Here is a 19907-nt window from a genome sequence, read left to right on the forward strand (position 1 = left end):
ATAGCAGGAGAGCCTTGGACTTACTCGGTGTTTAAATATCTGATTTTGAGATTCAAAGAGAAAACTGTGAATGTTTGTCGTTGTTCGCTCGTCCGATATCTGTAGATCGCGACTCCAGATTGCTGAGGTCGAAACGCGCGACACGCGACGGAACGTGACTGCGGCTCGATGGGTAAAGGGGTGGAGCCCGCAACGCAGGCCAGGAGATCGATGCAGCAGGTAAGCGATCAGAATGGAGTGCAGAATTGGCTTTCTTGAGATGAAAAAGAATGCGCAAATAAGTAGCCGCCGACTATGGAGAGAAGTGAAAGAAGGAAGAAAAGGTTGGGCGGAGCGGCGATCCCCCGAAGATGAAGAATCTCAGCGCCTCGACACCGGCAGTCCCTTCATCTCCGCAAGATCTCTTTGACAACGTGCTTGGTCTTTTGTCTCCCACAACCTACGTTCTTAGGGACTCCCGGTGGCTTTATTCCTTTGTGGCCCTGTCCATGGGCCTTGATTCTGGCTCTGTGCTATTTTTGCATTTGGATCCTTGCTCAATGTGCAGGAGGCGCCGCTGAGCCGAGATAATCTACTGGTGCATTCGGAGGTTTCTCGCAATGAAAGAACGTCCAACAAATGGATTTGGATTCGGGGCAAAAATGCCACTGTACGTAAAGAGGAGCAATTCAGATCATGGTCCTGCCACTCCAAGTGCGCCAGCTCGCTACATCCAGACTCTCTAGACATGGTATGGAATACTATACAACGGGCGCAGGGTAGAAGGGGGGAAGTGAGAAAGGAGCAGGGAGATGCCTCGAGCAAGAAGGCATGGAAATCGAGTGAGGAAAGAGTGGGTATACTGGATATCGGACTCCTTAGCAGGTCCAGGCGGCCATAGTACCGTCTTTACGTCCTTCAACGAGATATCCGTCCTTGAGACGCACGCGTTCCACTGTCGCAGGGGAAGGTCCCTCATCGTCGACGCCGACCCCTGGGCCGCAGTCCCAGTGGTGCGCATCGGCCTTATCGTAAACTTTGACGACACTCTCACCAGCCGCAGCCACGATACGCTTAGAGTCAAACATCATACTAGTGATTGGCTTGTCATAAGCATAGGCATCGTAGATGGAGCCAGTACGGAGATCCCAAATCTGTATCATGTTAAAAATGGTTCGCTACCAAGCTGGTGTCAGAGTGGAACTTACCCGGATGCTGCGGTCGAGACTACCCGTCACCAAATGCATGTCATCGAACTGCAAACAGGTGACAGGGCCCGTGTGGCCCACGAGGCTGCGATGAACCTGGCCGCTGCGGAGATCCCACAGGCGCACCATACCGTCGGCAGTACCGCAGGCAAGAGCCGCATCAAAGCATTGCACCGCGCCCACAAAGTCGGCAGACGCATCTGGGAGACGCCCAGACGGGCGCCAAGTGCCCTCCGCGGTCATGGATGTCGAGGATGCTTGCGTCGCTGCCCACAGAATGTCCAATGTTTGGACACATCGCCCTTTGACAAGATCCCACTGTCGCAAAGTCTTGTCTGCAGAGCCCGAAATGAGCGTATCGCCCTTGAAGTGGAGGGCAGTCACTTCGTCAACATGAGCTTCAAGCGAGAAGACATGGCAGTCTTCCAGGTTTGAAGAAGGAGGAACTGTCGAAGAGGATAAAAGTGCCTCGTCTTCTTGGTCACGTTCATGCTTGTTTAGACGACCGTCACGGGTGGCGGGGCGAGCACGGCTCAAATCCCACAGTCGAACAGAGGCGTCCATAGATCCCGTTGCAACAATGTTATCTTCCACTTGCAAGCAGCGGACCGAGGCGTGGTGTCCCTCCAACAGTCCTGAGCAGCGACCAACATTCATATCCCAAACTCGCACTGTATCGTCCAATGCCGCGCTGACCATAGTGCCGAAGGGGTAGTCGAAATCAATGGCAGTGACCATATCGGTGTGGGCTTCGATCTCTTTAATGAGCGAACCGGGAGCGAAATGTTCATGCAGGATGGGCATCGACCGTTTTCGAATGGATTTGTGCCGCAGGCTTCTGGGTGATGGAGTGGGGATTTTTTCGTATATCGACTCGGACATGAAGGACGCATCCATGGCAGGGTCCCCTGAAGATACAATGGAGTCATCCTGGCCTTCCGAGGACTTGGGGGTGTCGGACGTGGCGGAGGTTTCAGGTGTCTCCTCTGGTTGTAAGTCTTCTAGCTTGTTGTCTAGCTCGGTAACTATATGTTCTGTGTCAGATGGTCTGGCTCTCATGGCTCCGTCAAATGACATGCCAGGGATTGTAAACATACGCTCATGTTCCAATGCCGCTTCGTCCATTTCTAATCCGGCTAATCGATCCAGAACGATTTGACGCATCTTGTGCAGATTGGCAACTTTGTTGTCGATCTCATGAATCTCAGCACTGCACATGTTCTTTCGAACACCCATCATCTCCAGCCGGCGACTCAATGTTTTCCGTTCCTCCCTCAACGCCGCAGGACCAGCTGTCAAAGCCCCACCCTTCTCACTGTCCTTGAGCAGTTTCGCATTTTTCGAGCTGCGCCTGCGGTGCTTCTTGTGTCCATGTTCTTGTTCGGGGAGGGACGCTTGGAAGCCTTGGAATAGGGAGTAGGAGCTGGTATCTTCAGGGATGTTGAAGAGAAGGTCATCCGGGACCGAGGAAAGAGCACGCGACTGGATCTCGGAGGTCGACAGTTTGGATCGAACCAGATCAGTTGGGGTTGTCTGGGTTAAGGAAAACACCTTGCGCTGCGCCGTCGGCCGGCGCAACTCGCGGTGGATGTCGGTCATCGCATTGTGATAGTGGCTACCATGACCTTGCTCAGTCGGTCCCATCAAGTGTCCCGCCGTTGTGGTGACCTTTCGTCCAAAGGCTTCAATGTGTCGCGTCTGTCCATTTCCCGTTTAATCAGCGGTCGCGCGTTTGAAGGGGCATCTCCCGAATGAGCTGGAAGGGGAAAAAAAAGCTTACCGTGAGGCCAGTGCCTAGCAGGCCCTCGCCCTCAACAATATCAGACAAGCCGGACGGTGACTCATCGCGGCGTTGATTCTCCATTCCTGGAGGATTTGTCCTGGGGCTCAACCAAGGCCCGGGGGTTCGAGGGGTAGAGTTGGAGGTGCTCGGAGGTTGCTGCAGGAGAGATGGTCGTCATGTGTTCACGCGATGATTTACCGCGTTCCCCGGATACACTGTACGGTACTTTTACAGCACTCGTTGGCCTCGGTTGCAATGTGAAGCCAGGCTCGCCTTGAATCGATGTGTCAGTCGCAGAACCTGGACTCTGCAGCCAGTCGAGACGCTAGCGAAAGGTACTGCAAGGTGGTTTGGACCTGGAAGGAGCTGCCACTTAATCGGTACACGGCAGTGGTCATCCCCATGTACCATTTCAAGTACTGCGGTCGATCGGTACTGACCGAGTACCGAGTATCCGATAAAGGTCCAGCAAACGAACAAAATCGGCGATTTCAGATCCGTTCGCTATTCCTGGCTTGGTGCATGTCCACTATACGTTCTACGACCCGAATGAAAGTCAAAATGTTCATCGATACTTTCCCCGGCGTCTTATAAATACAGAGCCAATGGACTGCGACTCCGGCCTCCGAGCAGTCGACTCCGACTTCGCAGGGCCGGCACTTCTTCACCTTCAACACATCTCCCCGACGAGCCATGGACACTGCAATTAATCTGTCCGATGCCTCCAAGGCATTGGACCTGGCCAATATCCGCTTCCAGTTGATGTGAGTCCCCTCTCCCTGTCTCATATCCTCTCCGGTCGCCTCTATCTTTACTGGTTTTTACTTTTTTTTACTTGGACTGTTCCCCGCGCCCCGCCATCATGTATCATGATGTACCTAGTTGCTTTCGTATAGAGATCAACCACAGTCTCCTACCCAGCTTCTACAGCAACGGAGAGCTGTTGTTCAATATCTTTTCTATTCAAAAGAGTGACAAAAGAGGTTACGTATCCAAATCATTTGCTAATATTCCGGATCCCCAGCCGACTGGAAGACACCATCACCTTCCACCTGATCGAGCGAGTTCAGTTCCCACTCAATAAGACCATCTATGTGCCCGGTGGCGTGAAGATCCCCAACAGCGATCTGAGCCTGATGGATTATATGCTCCGGGAGCAAGAACGAATCCAGTCGCGTGTCCGCCGCTACCAATCCCCTGATGAATACCCATTCTTCCCCGACGTGCTCGAAGAGCCGATTCTACAGCCACTTGAGTATCCTGAAATCCTGCACGACAACGACGTGAGCGTCAACAATGTCATCAAGGAGCGCTATATCAAGGAGATTCTGCCGGCCGTGTGCCCCCAGTTTGGAGGCGAGGACCGTGGCGAGACACAGGAGAACTACGGCTCGGCCGCGACCTGCGATGTCGCCTGTCTGCAGGCGCTGTCGCGTCGCATTCATTTCGGCAAGTTTGTTGCGGAGTCGAAGTTCCAGAAGGATCCTGAGTTGTTCGTGCGCTTGATTCGCGCGGAGGACCGTGCCGGCATTGATGCGGCGATCACCAATGCTCAAGTCGAGCTCAAGGTGCTGGAGCGCCTGCGCCTCAAGGCGAAGACCTATGGGACAGATCCGGCCTTCCCCGATGAAAAGGGGCAGAAAATCAACATCGATGCTGTGGTGGCTATGTACAAGGTATGCACACGAGACACTACGGCGCAATGCGTGGAGAATCAGATCGCTAACATAGGCCTATTTTTGCAGGAATGCGTCATTCCTCTAACCAAGATTGTCGAGGTGGAATATCTTATGCAGCGCCTCAAGGGAACCCAATGGGAATGAAGAATTATTCGTCACGAATCATGAACTTTTTATTCTTTGGGAGGAGGGCTCTATAAATCATGCCGCTGGTAGAAAAGAGGATATTGGGTACTGAGGCAACGAAGAAGAGGGAGTTCAAGAAAGAAACATAGAAAAGATTCTCGTAAATGGGACATGGGGGTTAAATGACGAAACATGATTCATACGCCTTTTATATTAACCTCTCAAGACAAGTACTCCGTGATTGCCTTAACAGCACCCTCGAACTTGGCCCCCTCGATCAGGGTCAAGCTGCCGCTGGTGCGGATACCGAGCTCCTGGAACGCACGCTTCGAGTCCGAGTGGCCCTCGTCCTGCTTGTGCGTATACTCAATGCTGCCCGAGCACAGCGCATGCCGCTCCAGAACCTCGTCTTCCGGGTGGAAGAAGAAGCGCTGAGAAGCTTCGCCGGCCTTCTTCTTTTTCTTCTGCGGCCGGGATTCTTCGAGGTCGAGCTTCGACTCGATCTCCTGGTAGTTCTTCGAGACGATGAGGTAGTGTGAAAAGTTGTAGGGCTCGTTGTCCTGGATGGCCCAAGAAATCTCCTCCAACAGCATGTTATACATGGGCGGGATAACCTGGGCGGGCATGTTGATCAGGCGCTCGGTCAAGATCAGACCGACGGGCGGGGTGGGGTTCTGGGAGAGGAGCTCCTTGAGAGCGGCGAGGGAAGGGTTGGATGAAGCCTTGCCCTGGAGGTACTTGATGAGGTCCTGGATGACGGGCTTGTCCTTGTGCTCCTGCAGGTTCAGGACCGACAGGAACGCATACGGATCCGACTCGTTCCCGTCCACCTTCACGGTCGAGCCGAGCGTCGGCTGTGACAAAATGAGGTCCGACAAGGCGGACATATCGAAGATCTGAGCATCGTTGTCGAATAATTGGCGGAGCAGGTTCTTGATGCCGTGGAAATCTACGGCGGGTTGCGGGTCAAACCATTCGAAGTCGACATTGACCATGTCAACGTCCTGGAGTGGGTTAGGAATAATTCGTGCGGTGCGGGTGTGCCAGGCGCGGGGTTCTCACGTCGTCAGAATCATCATCCTGGGGCTCGGTGCCACCCATGGGCACATCGCCAAGGTCCTGCTTGCGTTTACCCATAGTGTCTGGTGTTTTTGTGGTTCTATGAGGGAACGAGCGGAGGTGAAGACGTTTTGGATCTGGAGGGTGCTCCGCCCCTCCGCCGCTTTCGAACTTTTTTCTCTTATCGGTCGTTATCGGCACCTTGCTTCTCTTATGACGGAGACTTCCTAGTTAAGATACTGGATCATCATAGCACATCTATGGTCAATTGCACAAAAATGGCCTGGGAATAAAGCTTTTCAGAAACAATTGGCTGTTGAATATGTGAAAATACATGAATGGCTTAAGGGGGAAAAATTACATGCAAGGGTTTTGATTCGATAGCTTGGTTGCAATATATTTATTTAATCACCTCGCTCAGAGTCTCCGCTGACAAACTCCCAGAAAGCTTGACAAAAAGGCCTAGAAAGAAATCAATTAGATATATTTGTTACGAATCCAGTTTGACATCCGCTAGCAATGTAATTGCCCAGATACCCAAGAAACATCGAGGTGTATATTGTTCTTAATATTTTTGGGCAGCCTATACGTCATATTCGACTTGCTCAACAGTCGGCACCTTATTCAACTTGACTTCAAAAAACTGCGCAACTAGCTGCACACAGTCCCAAATCACCTGAACCTCCTCCTTCGGGAGCCCGAGCCGTCTTGTGCCACGGATATGCCAGTGAGTCTCATTGGGCAGGTTCTGGCTCATGATGCCGGGCAACACGACGAGCTGCGTATCCACATCGTCCAAGATCTGGCGATCCGAGAGGAATAAGCCGTATGTGATCTCCTCCGACAGCCAGGAGAAGTCTCGGTGGGCACTGAACAGGTCCAGCGTGCCGCTGGTGTTCCGCGAATACAGCTTCTGCATCCACGCTGCACCGCGGTCGTGGTTGGCCTGGTCGCATTGCCAGCCCTCTCGGGTGAAGGTGTAATCTTTGTCTTCGTCCCGCTCGACCTTGCCGATGGAAAGGATGGCTTCGATGGGCTTGCAGACGCCGACGATGGGGACGGCCTTAATAAGGGCCTCCCGCAGGCGGCGAACCAGTGCCTGCCGCGCGGCAGGGGTGGCATTGCCGGGTTGCGAGCAGAGGTGCAGGTAGAGCTGGTCTGCACGTTCTGGGTCTGGGCCGGCGGCCAGAGTGGAAATGGCGAGGATATACCATTTGTCGCTGCCCAAGCTGGTCGATTGGAAGCGCTTCTCGAGCTCGGCGAAGAGCTGCTGGAAGCGGGGTTGCACTTCCGGGGCGGGGGCGGATGTACTCATTGGACGGGTAGGCTGTTGACCACAGGTGTGATGAAGGGCGTATTCTGGTCGGTGTGATAGTTTGCGGACTTGATTAGGAACTGTTGAGCCCGAGTGAAGTTGTGAATTGACTGGTGGTGGGCATGATTGACTCCGATGACCGGCGTGGGTCGGAGCATGCAACTGCCATTTGGTGCTGCAGCGCGTAGAAGAGAGAAGGGTCCTGCAACAGGGTCCGAATCGGCAACTGAGAGCCATTGGGAAGCGGGCAAGAAGCATAGGTCGCACCCGAGCGCCGGTAGCTCTTAGAGACGGAGTGGTTGCGCCCCAGCCCGAGTCACCGCAGCGGGTCGTTCGGCGGCCACTTGGGCCCAGCCCCCGAGTTGTATAGATCGGGACGACTATTTAACATATTCAATGAACTGCTCTTGTCGCAGTTAGCGTACAACGCTGACAATTTGAATTAAAGGCGCCTCATTTGGACTTACTCCCCAATCCCACAGCTTCCTCCACTCTCCTGAACAGGATCTTGGGTATGACCATCTATCGACACTAGCATTGACCATCTCAAAAGGCCAGAAGTCTTGAATGCTTCATGTATCTAATCAAGGATTTCGGGCACTCATAACGTATACCACTCTTACTATACTAGTCGAGCCGGATGATTAGGGGTTATTTTTTCGTTCTCAAGAATCCCCGTCACCAGAAAATCTTGAATTGCCACCCCCTGGTCACTCTGCTACAGTATAGTATACGCTATAGATAAGCACGGCAACGGACAGTTACAGCAACACCTCATCGAGTCACGGACACGAATTCGCTGTCCTCGAGCCAATGAAACATCAGATTTAAATCAGATCGAGAAAGAGAAGAAACTGGAAAAGACTCGATGTCGACGATCGGGGGGAAATGGGTGAATGGGTGTGGAGTTTACGAATCAGTGTGATGCAAGAGCAGACTCCCGGCCCCAGAACACCCACGATAGAAGATGTCACAGCGCCGCGCTGCCTTGATTGCACCTCACCTCTGATGCAAATCATATTGCAAGGAAAAAAGGGTCCAACTTACTGTACAAGTAAGAACTCCCACCCTGGCATTCGAGCCACTTCTGGGCCTCGCCCCACCATGATCTCAGTGACTCCAGCATGACATCACGGCCGTCAAATCGCCAGGTATAAGATTGAGGTATTCCAGAACTTCCACAACGCAATTGCCACGAGAATCTTCACACAGTTTGCTTTAATTCTATTTGAACTCTCGCTATTTGAATTCCTTCCACATATTTTGTTATACCAATTTTCTGCATCGCCAACATGTCTAAGTACCACGGAGCCGGTCAATCGAGCGTTGGCTTCCCTGCCCTCTACGAGGCTGGTGACCAGCGCAATGAGCCCCAATCCGTCATCAACGAGCGCGAACGCTACAGCGAGGGCGCGCCTCCCCATAGCCACAAGAACCTGGATTCCAAGGACCAGCGTTCGATCGCCAACAAGCTCGCTTCCCAGGAGAAGAAGCCCAATTCGTCGCACCACCACAACGGCGAGTACGACCCAGAGGCTGAACTGAGCAAGCAGGATCCCACTAAGCCGGTAAGTGGACGACAGCCCACCATTTTGTATTTATAAGAGCCCAGATGACTGACAAAAGACTGCTATTTTCTCACAGGCCAAGATGCATGGCAACAAGCCCTCGAAGGGGGCGCAGATTGATGCCGAGTTGCAAGCTGATGATGAGCAGCGCCTGCGCGAGAAGGGCATTAAGAAATAAGCCCAGTGACCTGTGGTGGTGAAGTCATTATCCTAATACCCTTGAAAACTGTCTGGACTTGGGGAGTATCGGCGATGACATGTATGATATGACGATTTTGCGGCCTCTTGTCTTTTTGAAAAGCATGCAGAGCGATTCAATGATTTCATTGAAAAGATCTTTGTTGTTTGAGTAGAAATGTATTTTGTAATATGTGACTACGCCTAGCTGGGTATATAAGTCTCAAAAAGTTTCATCAATCGTGTCATGTATTATGGGGTTATATACTTCTGTCCCCGAGTGCAGAGAAATAGTGTAATGTATTATACAGAGGGCTACATCGTTCATCTGGCAAAATGTGCAATGCCCACTGGGGCCGAGGCCAACCTAGTGTGACATGAGCATGAAATATGGCTCTAGATGAACACATGACAGCTGGTCACAATTTTGGGGACGATATATCGTCATCCCAGCCACCGCGCTGATGTAAAATTGGAGCGGACCAGGGTTGTCAGAGTCGGCAAAACGGAATCAGCACACGGCCAGGACTGTACTTTTGCTCTGACGTTCAGTGGGGTGACTCGACATGCGAGACACTGCTGGAAGGGCTTGCGCACGAACCCAAGAAAGGGTAGAGCCCGGAGGTATCAGGCTGATAGCCGAGCATGAATCAACCATACCTGGCCCCTGTGGAATCAACCATCTTGAGTGAACTTTGGATCATCATCGTGGGGCTCGGCAAAGACGTTCTTCCAGTAGTCCTCAACCTTCATACATAAGCCGGCCTTGTGCTCCCAGGATCTAAAGAAGCCCTCTAGATGACAGGTGACCCATTTAATTTCCTCCCAGTAGGCCTTCTCCACGTCATAACCAAATCGACGGATCGTCTCAGGAGGGGCGGTCCAAGCGCGACCATCCGATCCATCGTCTTTCAGAGTAGGAGCCGTCTCCCAGTCCATGCCGAAGACGTTATCGCCGGGGTTGAATTTCGGGTAGTTTGCATGGATGAAGAAGATATGTGGCGGCGAAGCAATGGCGGGATCCTTGACACGCCATTTATCTTGCGTTGTGAGAGCATAGTCTTCTCGCGGATCGACCTGGGCCATGGCCGAGCCCGATAGTTTTTCCTCGGTTTGATGGCCAATGGCTTGCACCCGGTCACTCACGGTGTAAAATGGGGCCCCTAGGGCCGTGGCAGCTTGGAGGAATGTCTCCTTGTCGCCCTCGCCGGGCCCGCCTTGACTCAACAGACGGAAGTAATGAGACGGACCGTAGAAGTTATAGTAGGCAGCGAGCATCAGCGGGAAGAAGTGAGTCTTCTTCGACACCAGGAAGGCGCCCGTTTCCGAGGATTGGCGGGCCGTCATAGGCGGCGCCTCTTGTCGCGAGATCTTATAGTACAACGGAGATGCGGAGGACGCCCAGAAGTCCGGCCAGGTGACCAAGCCGGTGGACGTGAAAGGTTCCGTGTCTAGGAGTTCTTCCGGCTTTCCCAGCGGGAAACAGTCTGCATCCATCCAAACGATCTCCTCGAACGAGGAGAAGAGGACGGCGAAGATCTTGAGTTGGTAGTGTTCGATCACGTCCTTGCCCACCACGTCACCTAGGACGAGACAGCGCGCGTCCAGAGTGGGCAGGACCTGATTGCAGACATGTTTCTCGTATTCGCCCGCATCCTTCATGAATACCTCGACCGGTAACGTGGACCCTGCGCGGCGGAGCATGCGGAGGGTCGAGACAAACACGGGCAGATACGTCGCGCCGGCCGTAGACACCAAACCTCGCTTGCCCGGGGTATGGGCCGGTTTCAAATCCTTGCCGGCGTTTTGGATATCCTGGACAAAGTTCGCATGGGCGTCCTCCATGGCCTTTTGATCCTCCTCGTTCATGACCGTCAAGTCCGGGCGCGGCTGGTCGTTGACAGCATCGAAATGGATGGCGCCTGCATCGCCGACTTTCTCTGGACTGGGGCAATTGGGATTGTGACGTTCGAGAATGGGTTGGAAGGCTTTCCAGAAGTCTTTCTGGCGCTCGATTAGTGGGACCTCAAAGGCGGTGCTAGGAACCACGGAGACGGTCGAGGATGCGGTGGTCGGGGTCCAGTAAAGGTAGACGGTGCACACGAGGACGACTGCGAGGAAGGCGAGCAGGATGGACCTCGCCCGGCCTGGCCGGAAGATCGCCATGCCGTGCGATCGCAATCGAGAACGGGGAGCTCACGTCCGTCGCGTCCCAGACGAGGCGACTGGGGCTTCCGTACAGGATACGGGGGGCACGGAGAACAAGGGGGGTTCGGGGGTAGGAACAAGTCGCCGGCGCACGGGCGCCCCGATCGACAATGGCCAGATATGGACAGGTGAGGAGACAGGAACGGGTGCGTGAGTCCTCAAGGGGATTTCATGGTGGGCGAGGAAGAGGCGGGGAGGCGGCGAGTCCGAGACGAAGGATTCGTGAAGTGCCGGGAAACGTGTTTGGCCGATGCTTGGCACTGCAATCGTCCATGTGGTGGTGCAACGGATCGTCAAGCTCAAGGGGTTTCAAGGGGACTCGAGGGGACTCGCGGTTGGCCCGAAAGAAGCAACCGTGGCGCTGAGCCTATCGGTTGATTTTCACTCCTTCTAGAAGGAAACGAGGGAAGCCGGCGACAGGGTCAGTAGTACATCGTTCATCGTGTCTGTAGTACATCGTGCATCGTGCATCGTACATCGCGCATACTGCCAGATGCGTAGTCCGTCCTTAAAACACACTAACGGCGGCCCCCCAATGCGCCCCGATATCTGAGGGCATCCGATCGAACCGTCCGCTTCCCCCCTATTTATGCTCTTCTGATTTTCAGGTCGGATGCCTGCAGAGGCGGTTGGACACTTTCTTGACCCACGTTCGGGGCGGACACGCGAGTTGTTGAATTGGTCGCCATTGGACTCTGTACAGTCAAGGCGCGGATCCGCCTCCACCGAAGATCGTCTCTCCACTTCAAAACTCAACTGCGCACGGCACGAGCAGACCGGGTGAATCGCCCCATCCTGGGCTGTGCTCCTTCACCCGCGGCTTCTTTTTTCCCTACCTCTCATTCTGCTCTCGCCCTCGCTCTTGCTCGTCCCTCATCGTTCAACCGCTTGCGTCGCCCCGACTCGCGCTTCTTTCCAAGGTCCACTCCGTCCGCCCTCAGACCGAATTTATAATCAACCCCCTCAAAGGCGCCGTTACCTGTGCGCACCGCCGGGGACTTCGCTCTTTCCCTGGGCCGGTGTATCTCATCGATGGAACCCCTCGAGGGTATCTGCTGTATCACTCGGCCATCATGTCCGAGCATCCTGCTCGTCCGGCTCGGGACCCCGCCGCGAAGGGCAAATCTCGAACAACAGACCCGACGGGCCCGATCCGAAAACGACGGAAGAGGACGGTGGTAAGCGGTGCATCCGATGATTGCTTTGCGTGCTCCAAACGGGGCGCCCGGTGTGATAGGCGCCGACCATACTGCTCCCAGTGCCTCGAGATGGGCCGCGAGTGTTCCGGATACAAGACGACGTTGACGTGGGGGGTCGGAGTCGCCAGTCGAGGCAAATTGCGAGGCCAAACTTTGCCTGTCGTGGAAGCTGCAGAGGGGCCGTCGGGGGCCTCCTCTAAAACATCACCGCCGTCGGAGCCGCAACAGGCTCAGCCCCAACAGCCGCAGCAACAAACCTGCCAACCGACACGGTCAAGCGCGCAAAGCCAGCCGCCGTCGCAGATCGCCACAGGTGCCCCGGCGTCAGCGCCTCCCATTGGAATGGCGCCCGACAGGCTAGGTATTGCACCGCAAGCCTCGATGGAGTTCGATCCAAGGAGTCCCTCGGCGACGTCTCAGATGTCCGATATGTCAAGGAACTTGGCGTGGTCAATGGACATGCCCGATCTCCAGTCATGGTCAAATGCCTCCACTATTGCCCCTCAAATATCTCTGCCACCTGCAATCCCGAACCGCTCAGTGATGGCCAATCATTCCAGTCCCGGTATCGCGTCGGATGCATCAATACAATATCAACCAACACTGAGCCCGGAAACTGGCTTCACAACCCCCATGTGGCCGGTCGCGCAGAATTGGGCAGCACAGAATTCGACGCCCCCGTCGCAAGATGCAGATGAGGAGTATGAAAGACATACCCCAGAAAACTCGATATTGTGGAATCACGGCCACTCGCCTTCATACTCCCAGATGCTGATCTCTAGGTCGGTTGGACGGACGCCTCGTCTTCGCTACTTAATTAGCTATTTTACAGAGGTCATTGCGCCGATGATCGTGGCATTCGATACCCCGTCCAACCCATTTCGTACTCAGGTTCTTCACCTGGCTCAAAGTAGCGAGGCGCTGCAAGAGGCGATTGCTACACTAGCGACGAGCAATTTGCGCCAGAGGCGAGAGCGAAATCATCTTTCCACCGAAAGAACTCTACCCGCGCGTCTGTCATCTATGGCCCACCGTGCCCTGACCGACGAAGCATTCCAAGATAAATATGGGATTTCGGTACCAGAGGCATATGCGAGAGAAGAAAACTATCATCGAGGCATGGCGGTCAAGGCTTTGAATGCTGACCTGGCCGATCCACAGCGTCGACTATCCGACTCAGTTTTGGCAACGCTGTTGGTCCTTTGTCTTTTTCATGGCTGCGATACAGGTGTTGCGGAGTTTCGCTCCCAGTTTGCTGGTGTCACGCGACTACTTGCCATCCGAATGCGCCATTCGCCTGTCGTCAGTGACGATCTCAAATGGTTCATTCGCATGTTCTCGTGGTTTGATACCCTCACTGCTACTACGAACGACCGTGATGTGCAACTGCGTGGGCGATGTCTGGAGATTAGCTCAAGAACTGATAGCGAATGGGGACTGGAGAACTTGGCAGGCTGTGATGGTCGCTTGTTCAAGATGATCTCACAGCTGGGTCGTCTCAACATTTTGAGCCAGGAACAAGAGCCGACTGATCCTCGACCGGCCGACGTGACCATTCCAACTGCCTCCCTCCCACCAAACATGGTGTTCCCTGGCTGGGACACCGTCACCTCAGCTACAGGACTTGGGCTCTCAGCGGGATTGGGATATGGCTTCTCCATCCCAACTCCCCCACAAAGCAGTGATCAAGCGAGAAAGCCCTCTTCTCCTGCATTCTGGACCGAATGGTATTCCCTGCGCCAACGGCTCGAATCCTGGCGATTCGACCCACCTGCAGAGGCCTCGTTCCCTTCACCACCCCTGTCCACCTCATCCGCATCTTGGAATGCCCCGACCTTCACTCCTGTACCCTCTTCCTCGCCACAATATTATGTGGCGCCCGAGAATCTTCAAGACGTCTACCAAATTTCCGAATGCTTCCGCCATGCGGCGCTTCTTTATTGTGAGCGACTTGCCGAGCCGAGCCTGCCATCGCGTCATCCTCGTATCCAGCATCTAGTTCTCTTGGCAATGCATTGTCTCTGCGCTGTGCAGTCAGATGTGTATCTCCTCTGGCCACTGTTCATCGTGGGATCTGAATGTGTCCAGGAGGACCACCGGGCATCTATTCGTCATCGCTGCAGGGACATCTCCAAAGACTCTGGCTTTGTGAATAATATATCCTGCTTGGAATTACTGGAAAAGATTTGGGCAGAGCACTCTGACGAGTCGTCATACCCTGTCTACCCCTCTGGCATGGCCCCGCCGCTCCTGGATGGAAGCCGAGCGCGCTTCACATCGCAAGCCTTCCGTTGGTCGCGCGTGATGCAGGCGAAACGGGCGGATGGAGAATATATGGTGGTTTAAAAAAGACTCAGCCGCTTCTCCGCCAACGTTTATATAAACTTCTCTTGTATATAAGTCATCTTGGACATGGTATTGGATTGTCCCACGAGGTAAATAGACCCCTGGACATATTTCTCTATATACGCCTTTACGTGGGATTGTATGGGTGTTTTGGTTCTCAGTGAATCTTTTTCGAGCCTTGCGCATTTGATGAATATGATACCATCCTTTTTCTCATACATTGCTTTTCCATTTCATTTTATTTTCATTGCTTTCTTCGGTCTATGCCGCGCGACTGTGTAAGCAGATCTCCATGTAATATACTTCACCATATTGATCAAATCAAATCAAGTCTTGCCAATTGACATTGCCTTGGAAGTCAGCGTACCGCGCTCATAATGTAAGTCATGCGGCTAAATTGGATTGTAAATAAAAGGTCACTTGTACTATATACACCGACTCAAAATTCTATCTATCTGCATGTACTGCTATACAAGCTCTCACATCTGTACAGGTGAGGTTGCCCTGGTGCCTGTCTTGAGAAACTCAGGCCCGCCCGGCGAGGGACTCCTCAACATGCGCAGTCCTGTTCTTGTTTTGATTGGACTTTGCAGTGCCGATAGACTCCGCACCATCACAGAGCTGGGCTCCGTCAACCCGATGTTGTGGCTCGAGATCCTCGTCTAGGTCGTCGCCCTTCCAGCCCTGCTCCACATTGGGGTCAACACCATCGAACATCTTGTTGATCTCCTCAAGAGTCTTGCCCCTGGTCTCTTTAAGACAAAAGTATGTGAAAGCCACGATTAAGATGTCTAAAAGTCCGAAAAGCAGGAATGTTGCCCACCCAATGCCAGCCATGATGTAAGGTGTGGAGAAGCTCCAGACAAAATTGAAGAGCCACTGTGAGCCAACACCAAAAGCTACACCCGGCTCACGAATTCGGGTTGGGAAGATCTCGCTGGTGCAGGGCCATGGCAAGGGGCCCCAACTGAGGTTGTATGCGATGATGTCGAGGTAGATCAGTGCTACTGTGGCAATGCCAGCAGAGGACACGACACCATCATGAGGTGGGTATTCCTTGACGACGGCTGCTGTCGCGAGCATACAGATGGCCATGAACGATGCCCCACCAGCCAGCAAAGGACGCCGGCCGAATCGATCAGACATGAAAATGACAAATGTGAGACAGGCGGCAACCTTGATGGCGCCAAAGATACCTGTCAGCAACAGGTTCTTATCCCCGGGCCCAACAAGTAACGAAAAGAACTGGGGACCGAAGTAAGCCAGTGCCGTTGAGCCAGTTGACTGCTGTGCTAAGAACAGCCCCGCACCAAGGAGAAGTCGGTGCAGGTTGGGCCTTTCGAGAAGTTCTTGTGGATGGAAGCCAGCAGTCGCATGGCGCTCCTCCTCGAGACCACGGCACATTTCATCAAACTCCTCGCTCACGGCTGGCCCGTCGCCAGCTCGAATCCAAACCAGACTGCGCCAGGCTTCATCAGACTTGCCATGGGCCAGCAGCCAACGTACGCTCTCATCGAGCGTAAACATGCCCAGTCCCATCAATGCACCGGGGACAAGCTGCAGTCCAATCGGAACCTGCCACTGCTTGGCATTACTTGGCATGGCCTTGACGCCATAGTCAATCCAGTAGGATGCCAGAATACCAATGGTGTAGGTTAACTGGTAACAGCTACCGAGTTGTGCGCGGATCCCTTTTGGACTCATCTCAGACATATAGATTGGAATAACAGTGGCAGAACCCCCGATACCCAGACCACAAATCACCCGCCCAACATAGAACGCTGGCAGGGAGTGCGTGTCGATGACTTCGAGGACAACACCAAGGCAAAAGACCAGTGAGCAGAGCATCATGGCAATGCGGCGACCATACCGGTTCGTCACCGGCCAGACAATGAAGCAACCAGCCAATGCGCCGGCCTGTTGAATGCCTACTGCTATAGAGCTCACGCGGGTCTTTTGCTGAGCTGTGAATTCAAATGAGTCCTGAAAAGATTCAAATGTAAGGACGCCACCTAGACAAATTTAGAATTGAGCACTCTAGACGAGCGAGAGAATTGGGGAAGAGAGGGTCGGGAATGAGGAATAGAACACATACCAATGACACCAGAGTCATAACCAAATAATGCACCACCGCAGCAGAGCACAATGGCCAGCCAATATGTGCGCCACTTGGCCTTGGTCAACCTCAATGGTTCCATGGCAAGAGAATCGTCAGGGTGAGAATCCAATTGGTTCTCCTGCACCTCCGGTTGTTGCGGCAATTGAGAGTATGAAGCACCTAAGGCAGTAAAGGTATGGTTCCACCAGCTGGTCAGTCGGGCCCGCCAAGCTGATATAATGGAATCAGGAGAAGAGGCCGACGAGGCAAGTTGGGTTGGGGTGGGCCTTGATATAGCGCGCGGAATTACATGGTCGGGCATAATCGCGGGTAAGAAGAAGAGAAGATGTAGCCACGAGAAACTCTCGAAGGGAGTCGAGGTCGGTTCCAAGCAGTTGTGGTTGGGTTGTCTTGCTTCCAGGCTGTTTCGGGCCAGTCGATCGCCCGGATATGGTGGATTATGTCACGACTACCGACAGCCGATGCGTGGAGATCACGCCATGAGCCCGGAATGGTCTGCATCAAAGGAGAAATGGTCCATCATAACAGAGGTCCGGTGTTCAACCCTCAAACCACGGAGATGATCTTGCCAGGAGCTCCGACGCAGGTGTTGTAGGTCGGCACACGCCAGGTACGTCGGCCAAGTCTTTTAAGTTCAAGGTACCGTCGTCAGGTGAGGCGCGTATGTAAGCAGCAAGCTTCCCCGCATCCAAGCCGACCGATTGATAGTTTGATAGCCGAAGGACTCCACCAAACCCACCGTTGGCTCCATTCTCTAGCCGATGGCCGACTCCCGATTGATAGCAGCCGATCACGAAATGTGGCACGCTGATGGCGCTGGCCTGCAGGCGCAAGGATCGGCCCCGAGCCAACTCTGCGGGGAGAGGGGAATTTATAAAGTGCATACGCAGCAGTACCCCTCATGCATTTCTCTCATGCATTGGTCTCTCTTCCCTCCTGCACGACCTTTGTTCTCCGGCCCTCAAGAGCATCATTATTTTGTTTCCGTCTGCTGAACCTTTGAATCATGGCCAAACGCCCAAACTTCCTGGTCATCGTCGCCGATGATTTGGGCTTCTCCGACGTGGGCTGTTTCGGCGGCGAGATCCGCACGCCCAACATTGATCAAATTGCGAAAGAAGGACTCCGCTTCACCGATTTCCATGCTGCCGCAGCATGCTCGTATGTTCTGCAAGACAAGTTATGTGCCCAGAAAAGAGATTGCTAATCAGGCCCGGATGTGTAGTCCCACACGTGCCATGATCATGACCGGTACCGACCACCACATTGCTGGACTGGGGAACTTGATCGAATGGACCAACATTTCCGGCCAGAATGGTCCCAAGGGGTCGGCGATGAGTACAGCACCCCAGCGTGGTATGCCCGGCTATGAGGGCTATCTGAATGAACGGGTGGTGGCACTGCCGGAGTTGTTGCGTGATGCTGGCTACCACACAGTCATGTCAGGAAAATGGCACCTGGGCCTCACTCCCGAGAGGTCCCCACACAAACGTGGCTTTGTTCGATCATTCGCTCACCTGCCTGCCTGCTCCAACCACTACGCCTACGAACCCCAGCTAAAGGATCAGGACCAGATCCCGACCTTTATCGAGGCTAGTTACATCGCCTTGCACATGGAGGATGGAGAGTATGTACGCCACCTGCCCGAGGGCTGGTACTCTTCGGATGGCTATGGAGACAAAATGATCGATTATCTGCGCGAATGGAAGGAGAGTGGCGGAGCTGATGGACCTGACGGTAAGGGAGACCGCCCTTTCTTTGGATATCTCCCTTTCACTGCACCGCACTGGCCGCTGCAAGCCCCCGGGAATACATCGATCACTATCGTGGTGTTTACGATGAAGGCCCTGAGGTTCTGCGCCAGAAACGTCTGCAGCGTCTCAAAGAGCTCGGTATGGTTCGCGATGACGTCGAGGCTCACCCCGTGGTTGCCGAGGAAGTCAAGGAATGGGAAGACTATACCCCCGAGGAGAAGAAAATGTCCTCAACGGCAATGGAGGTGTTCGCTGGCATGGTTGAATGCATCGACTACAACGTTGGTAAAGTGGTCGAGTATCTCCGGGAAATCGGGGAGCTAGACAACACCTTTGTGTGTTTCATGTCCGACAACGGTGCTGAAGGCGCCGCCTACGAGGCCTACCCCATGGTGAAAAATGGGGTGATGCCTCATCTACAGAAGTACTACGACAATAGCTTAGAAAACCTGGGCAACGGTAATTCATTCATTTGGTACGGCCCACGCTGGGCGCAGGCCGCCACTGCTCCATCTCGCCTATACAAGGCCTACACTACTGAAGGTGGCGTCCGTGTTCCGTTTACCTGCCGCTTTCCTAAAAACATCAACCTCAGGCCCGGAGATGTGACTGCCGGCGGTATCACTGATCAGTTTGCCACTGTCATGGACCTCGCCCCGTCTATCCTAGACATGGCAGGCGTCAAGCACCCGGCGCCAGCTTACCAGGGTCGCGAAGTTGTCTCCATGCGCGGCCGCAGTTTCCACCCATGGGCCATCGGAGAGGCCGAGCGCATTCACCCCAAGGACTTCATTCAAGGCTGGGAGACATGTGGGCGTGCTGCACTGCGCTGTGCGGACTGGAAGATTGTCTTTATTCCTAAGCCTAAGGGCCCTGAGCGTTGGCAGCTGTATAACCTGGAGAAAGACCCGGGTGAAGTGCACGACCTATCAGAGCAGGAGCCTGAGAAACTCAAGCAGCTACTCAAGCTCTGGGACCAATACGTCTTGGAGACGGGTGTTGTTCCACTATGCCCCGACCTGGGAGAGTTCCTTGAGGCAACAGAGGCGCAGATGCCGGAGAATGCATGGATGGAATTTGACTACTGGAAGGAGGGTGCTCGTGACGAGCCAGAGAAGTTCACACGCCAGCCGCCACGCTTTCAGCGCGTTGTGAAGCAGTTCTAAGGGTGCTGGAAAATTGATATTATGAGAACCTTTTTTGGGCATGTAACGATACCTCGCATTTTGGCTTTTCATGAAGTCATGAGAAAATAGAATATGATTTTCAACTGTACTCCACCCGGTACCTATACTTGATAGCAGTTGGCACACAATTTAAAGGAGGCGTTCAGTTCACCAAGCCCTCTTTCTTCGACTCACGCAGTCCAGACTGTCCAGGAAGTGTT

At 53.7% G+C, this 19907-nt stretch overlaps 9 protein-coding genes across 9 annotated transcripts; 4 read left to right on the forward strand and 5 right to left on the reverse strand.

Annotated features, from left to right (window-relative positions):
• Positions 1 to 857: 857 nt before the first annotated feature.
• Positions 858 to 3051, reverse strand: mdv1 (uncharacterized protein; the record flags this gene model as incomplete). The annotated part of the gene is made up of 4 exons (XM_057076223.1): positions 858 to 1133; positions 1188 to 2212; positions 2285 to 2885; positions 2968 to 3051. The coding sequence occupies 4 exons, from the start codon at positions 3049 to 3051 to the stop codon at positions 858 to 860; spliced, it is 1986 nt and encodes a 661-aa protein (XP_056935728.1).
• Positions 3052 to 3663: 612 nt separating this feature from the next.
• Positions 3664 to 4793, forward strand: N7462_004498 (chorismate mutase ARO7; the record flags this gene model as incomplete). The annotated part of the gene is made up of 3 exons (XM_057076224.1): positions 3664 to 3734; positions 3995 to 4646; positions 4716 to 4793. 3 exons carry the CDS (start codon positions 3664 to 3666, stop codon positions 4791 to 4793), a joined length of 801 nt encoding a protein of 266 aa, XP_056935729.1.
• A 203-nt stretch (positions 4794 to 4996) lies between these two features.
• On the reverse strand, positions 4997 to 5912 carry N7462_004499 (protein-transporting protein BCP1; the record flags this gene model as incomplete). Its single annotated transcript, XM_057076225.1, has 2 exons — positions 4997 to 5779; positions 5838 to 5912. The coding sequence occupies 2 exons, from the start codon at positions 5910 to 5912 to the stop codon at positions 4997 to 4999; spliced, it is 858 nt and encodes a 285-aa protein (XP_056935730.1).
• A 505-nt stretch (positions 5913 to 6417) lies between these two features.
• N7462_004500 (uncharacterized protein) lies at positions 6418 to 7149 on the reverse strand (the record flags this gene model as incomplete). Its single annotated transcript, XM_057076226.1, has 1 exon — positions 6418 to 7149. The coding sequence occupies one exon, from the start codon at positions 7147 to 7149 to the stop codon at positions 6418 to 6420; it is 732 nt and encodes a 243-aa protein (XP_056935731.1).
• Positions 7150 to 8441: 1292 nt separating this feature from the next.
• N7462_004501 (uncharacterized protein) lies at positions 8442 to 8895 on the forward strand (the record flags this gene model as incomplete). The annotated part of the gene is made up of 2 exons (XM_057076227.1): positions 8442 to 8717; positions 8794 to 8895. The coding sequence occupies 2 exons, from the start codon at positions 8442 to 8444 to the stop codon at positions 8893 to 8895; spliced, it is 378 nt and encodes a 125-aa protein (XP_056935732.1).
• A 674-nt stretch (positions 8896 to 9569) lies between these two features.
• N7462_004502 (alpha-mannosyltransferase) lies at positions 9570 to 11060 on the reverse strand (the record flags this gene model as incomplete). The annotated part of the gene is made up of 1 exon (XM_057076228.1): positions 9570 to 11060. One exon carries the CDS (start codon positions 11058 to 11060, stop codon positions 9570 to 9572), a length of 1491 nt encoding a protein of 496 aa, XP_056935733.1.
• Positions 11061 to 12175: 1115 nt separating this feature from the next.
• On the forward strand, positions 12176 to 14647 carry N7462_004503 (Zn(II)2Cys6 transcription factor; the record flags this gene model as incomplete). Its single annotated transcript, XM_057076229.1, has 1 exon — positions 12176 to 14647. The coding sequence occupies one exon, from the start codon at positions 12176 to 12178 to the stop codon at positions 14645 to 14647; it is 2472 nt and encodes an 823-aa protein (XP_056935734.1).
• Positions 14648 to 15172: 525 nt separating this feature from the next.
• On the reverse strand, positions 15173 to 17067 carry N7462_004504 (sugar porter family MFS transporter; the record flags this gene model as incomplete). The annotated part of the gene is made up of 2 exons (XM_057076230.1): positions 15173 to 16659; positions 16743 to 17067. The coding sequence occupies 2 exons, from the start codon at positions 17065 to 17067 to the stop codon at positions 15173 to 15175; spliced, it is 1812 nt and encodes a 603-aa protein (XP_056935735.1).
• Positions 17068 to 17772: 705 nt separating this feature from the next.
• On the forward strand, positions 17773 to 19686 carry N7462_004505 (arylsulfatase; the record flags this gene model as incomplete). Its single annotated transcript, XM_057076231.1, has 3 exons — positions 17773 to 17927; positions 17992 to 18503; positions 18611 to 19686. 3 exons carry the CDS (start codon positions 17773 to 17775, stop codon positions 19684 to 19686), a joined length of 1743 nt encoding a protein of 580 aa, XP_056935736.1.
• Positions 19687 to 19907: the final 221 nt, after the last annotated feature.

Source organism: Penicillium macrosclerotiorum, assembly GCF_028827735.1.
Source record: "Penicillium macrosclerotiorum strain IBT 26536 chromosome Unknown utg000003l_segment0_segment0, whole genome shotgun sequence".
Lineage (NCBI taxonomy): Eukaryota > Fungi > Ascomycota > Eurotiomycetes > Eurotiales > Aspergillaceae > Penicillium > Penicillium macrosclerotiorum.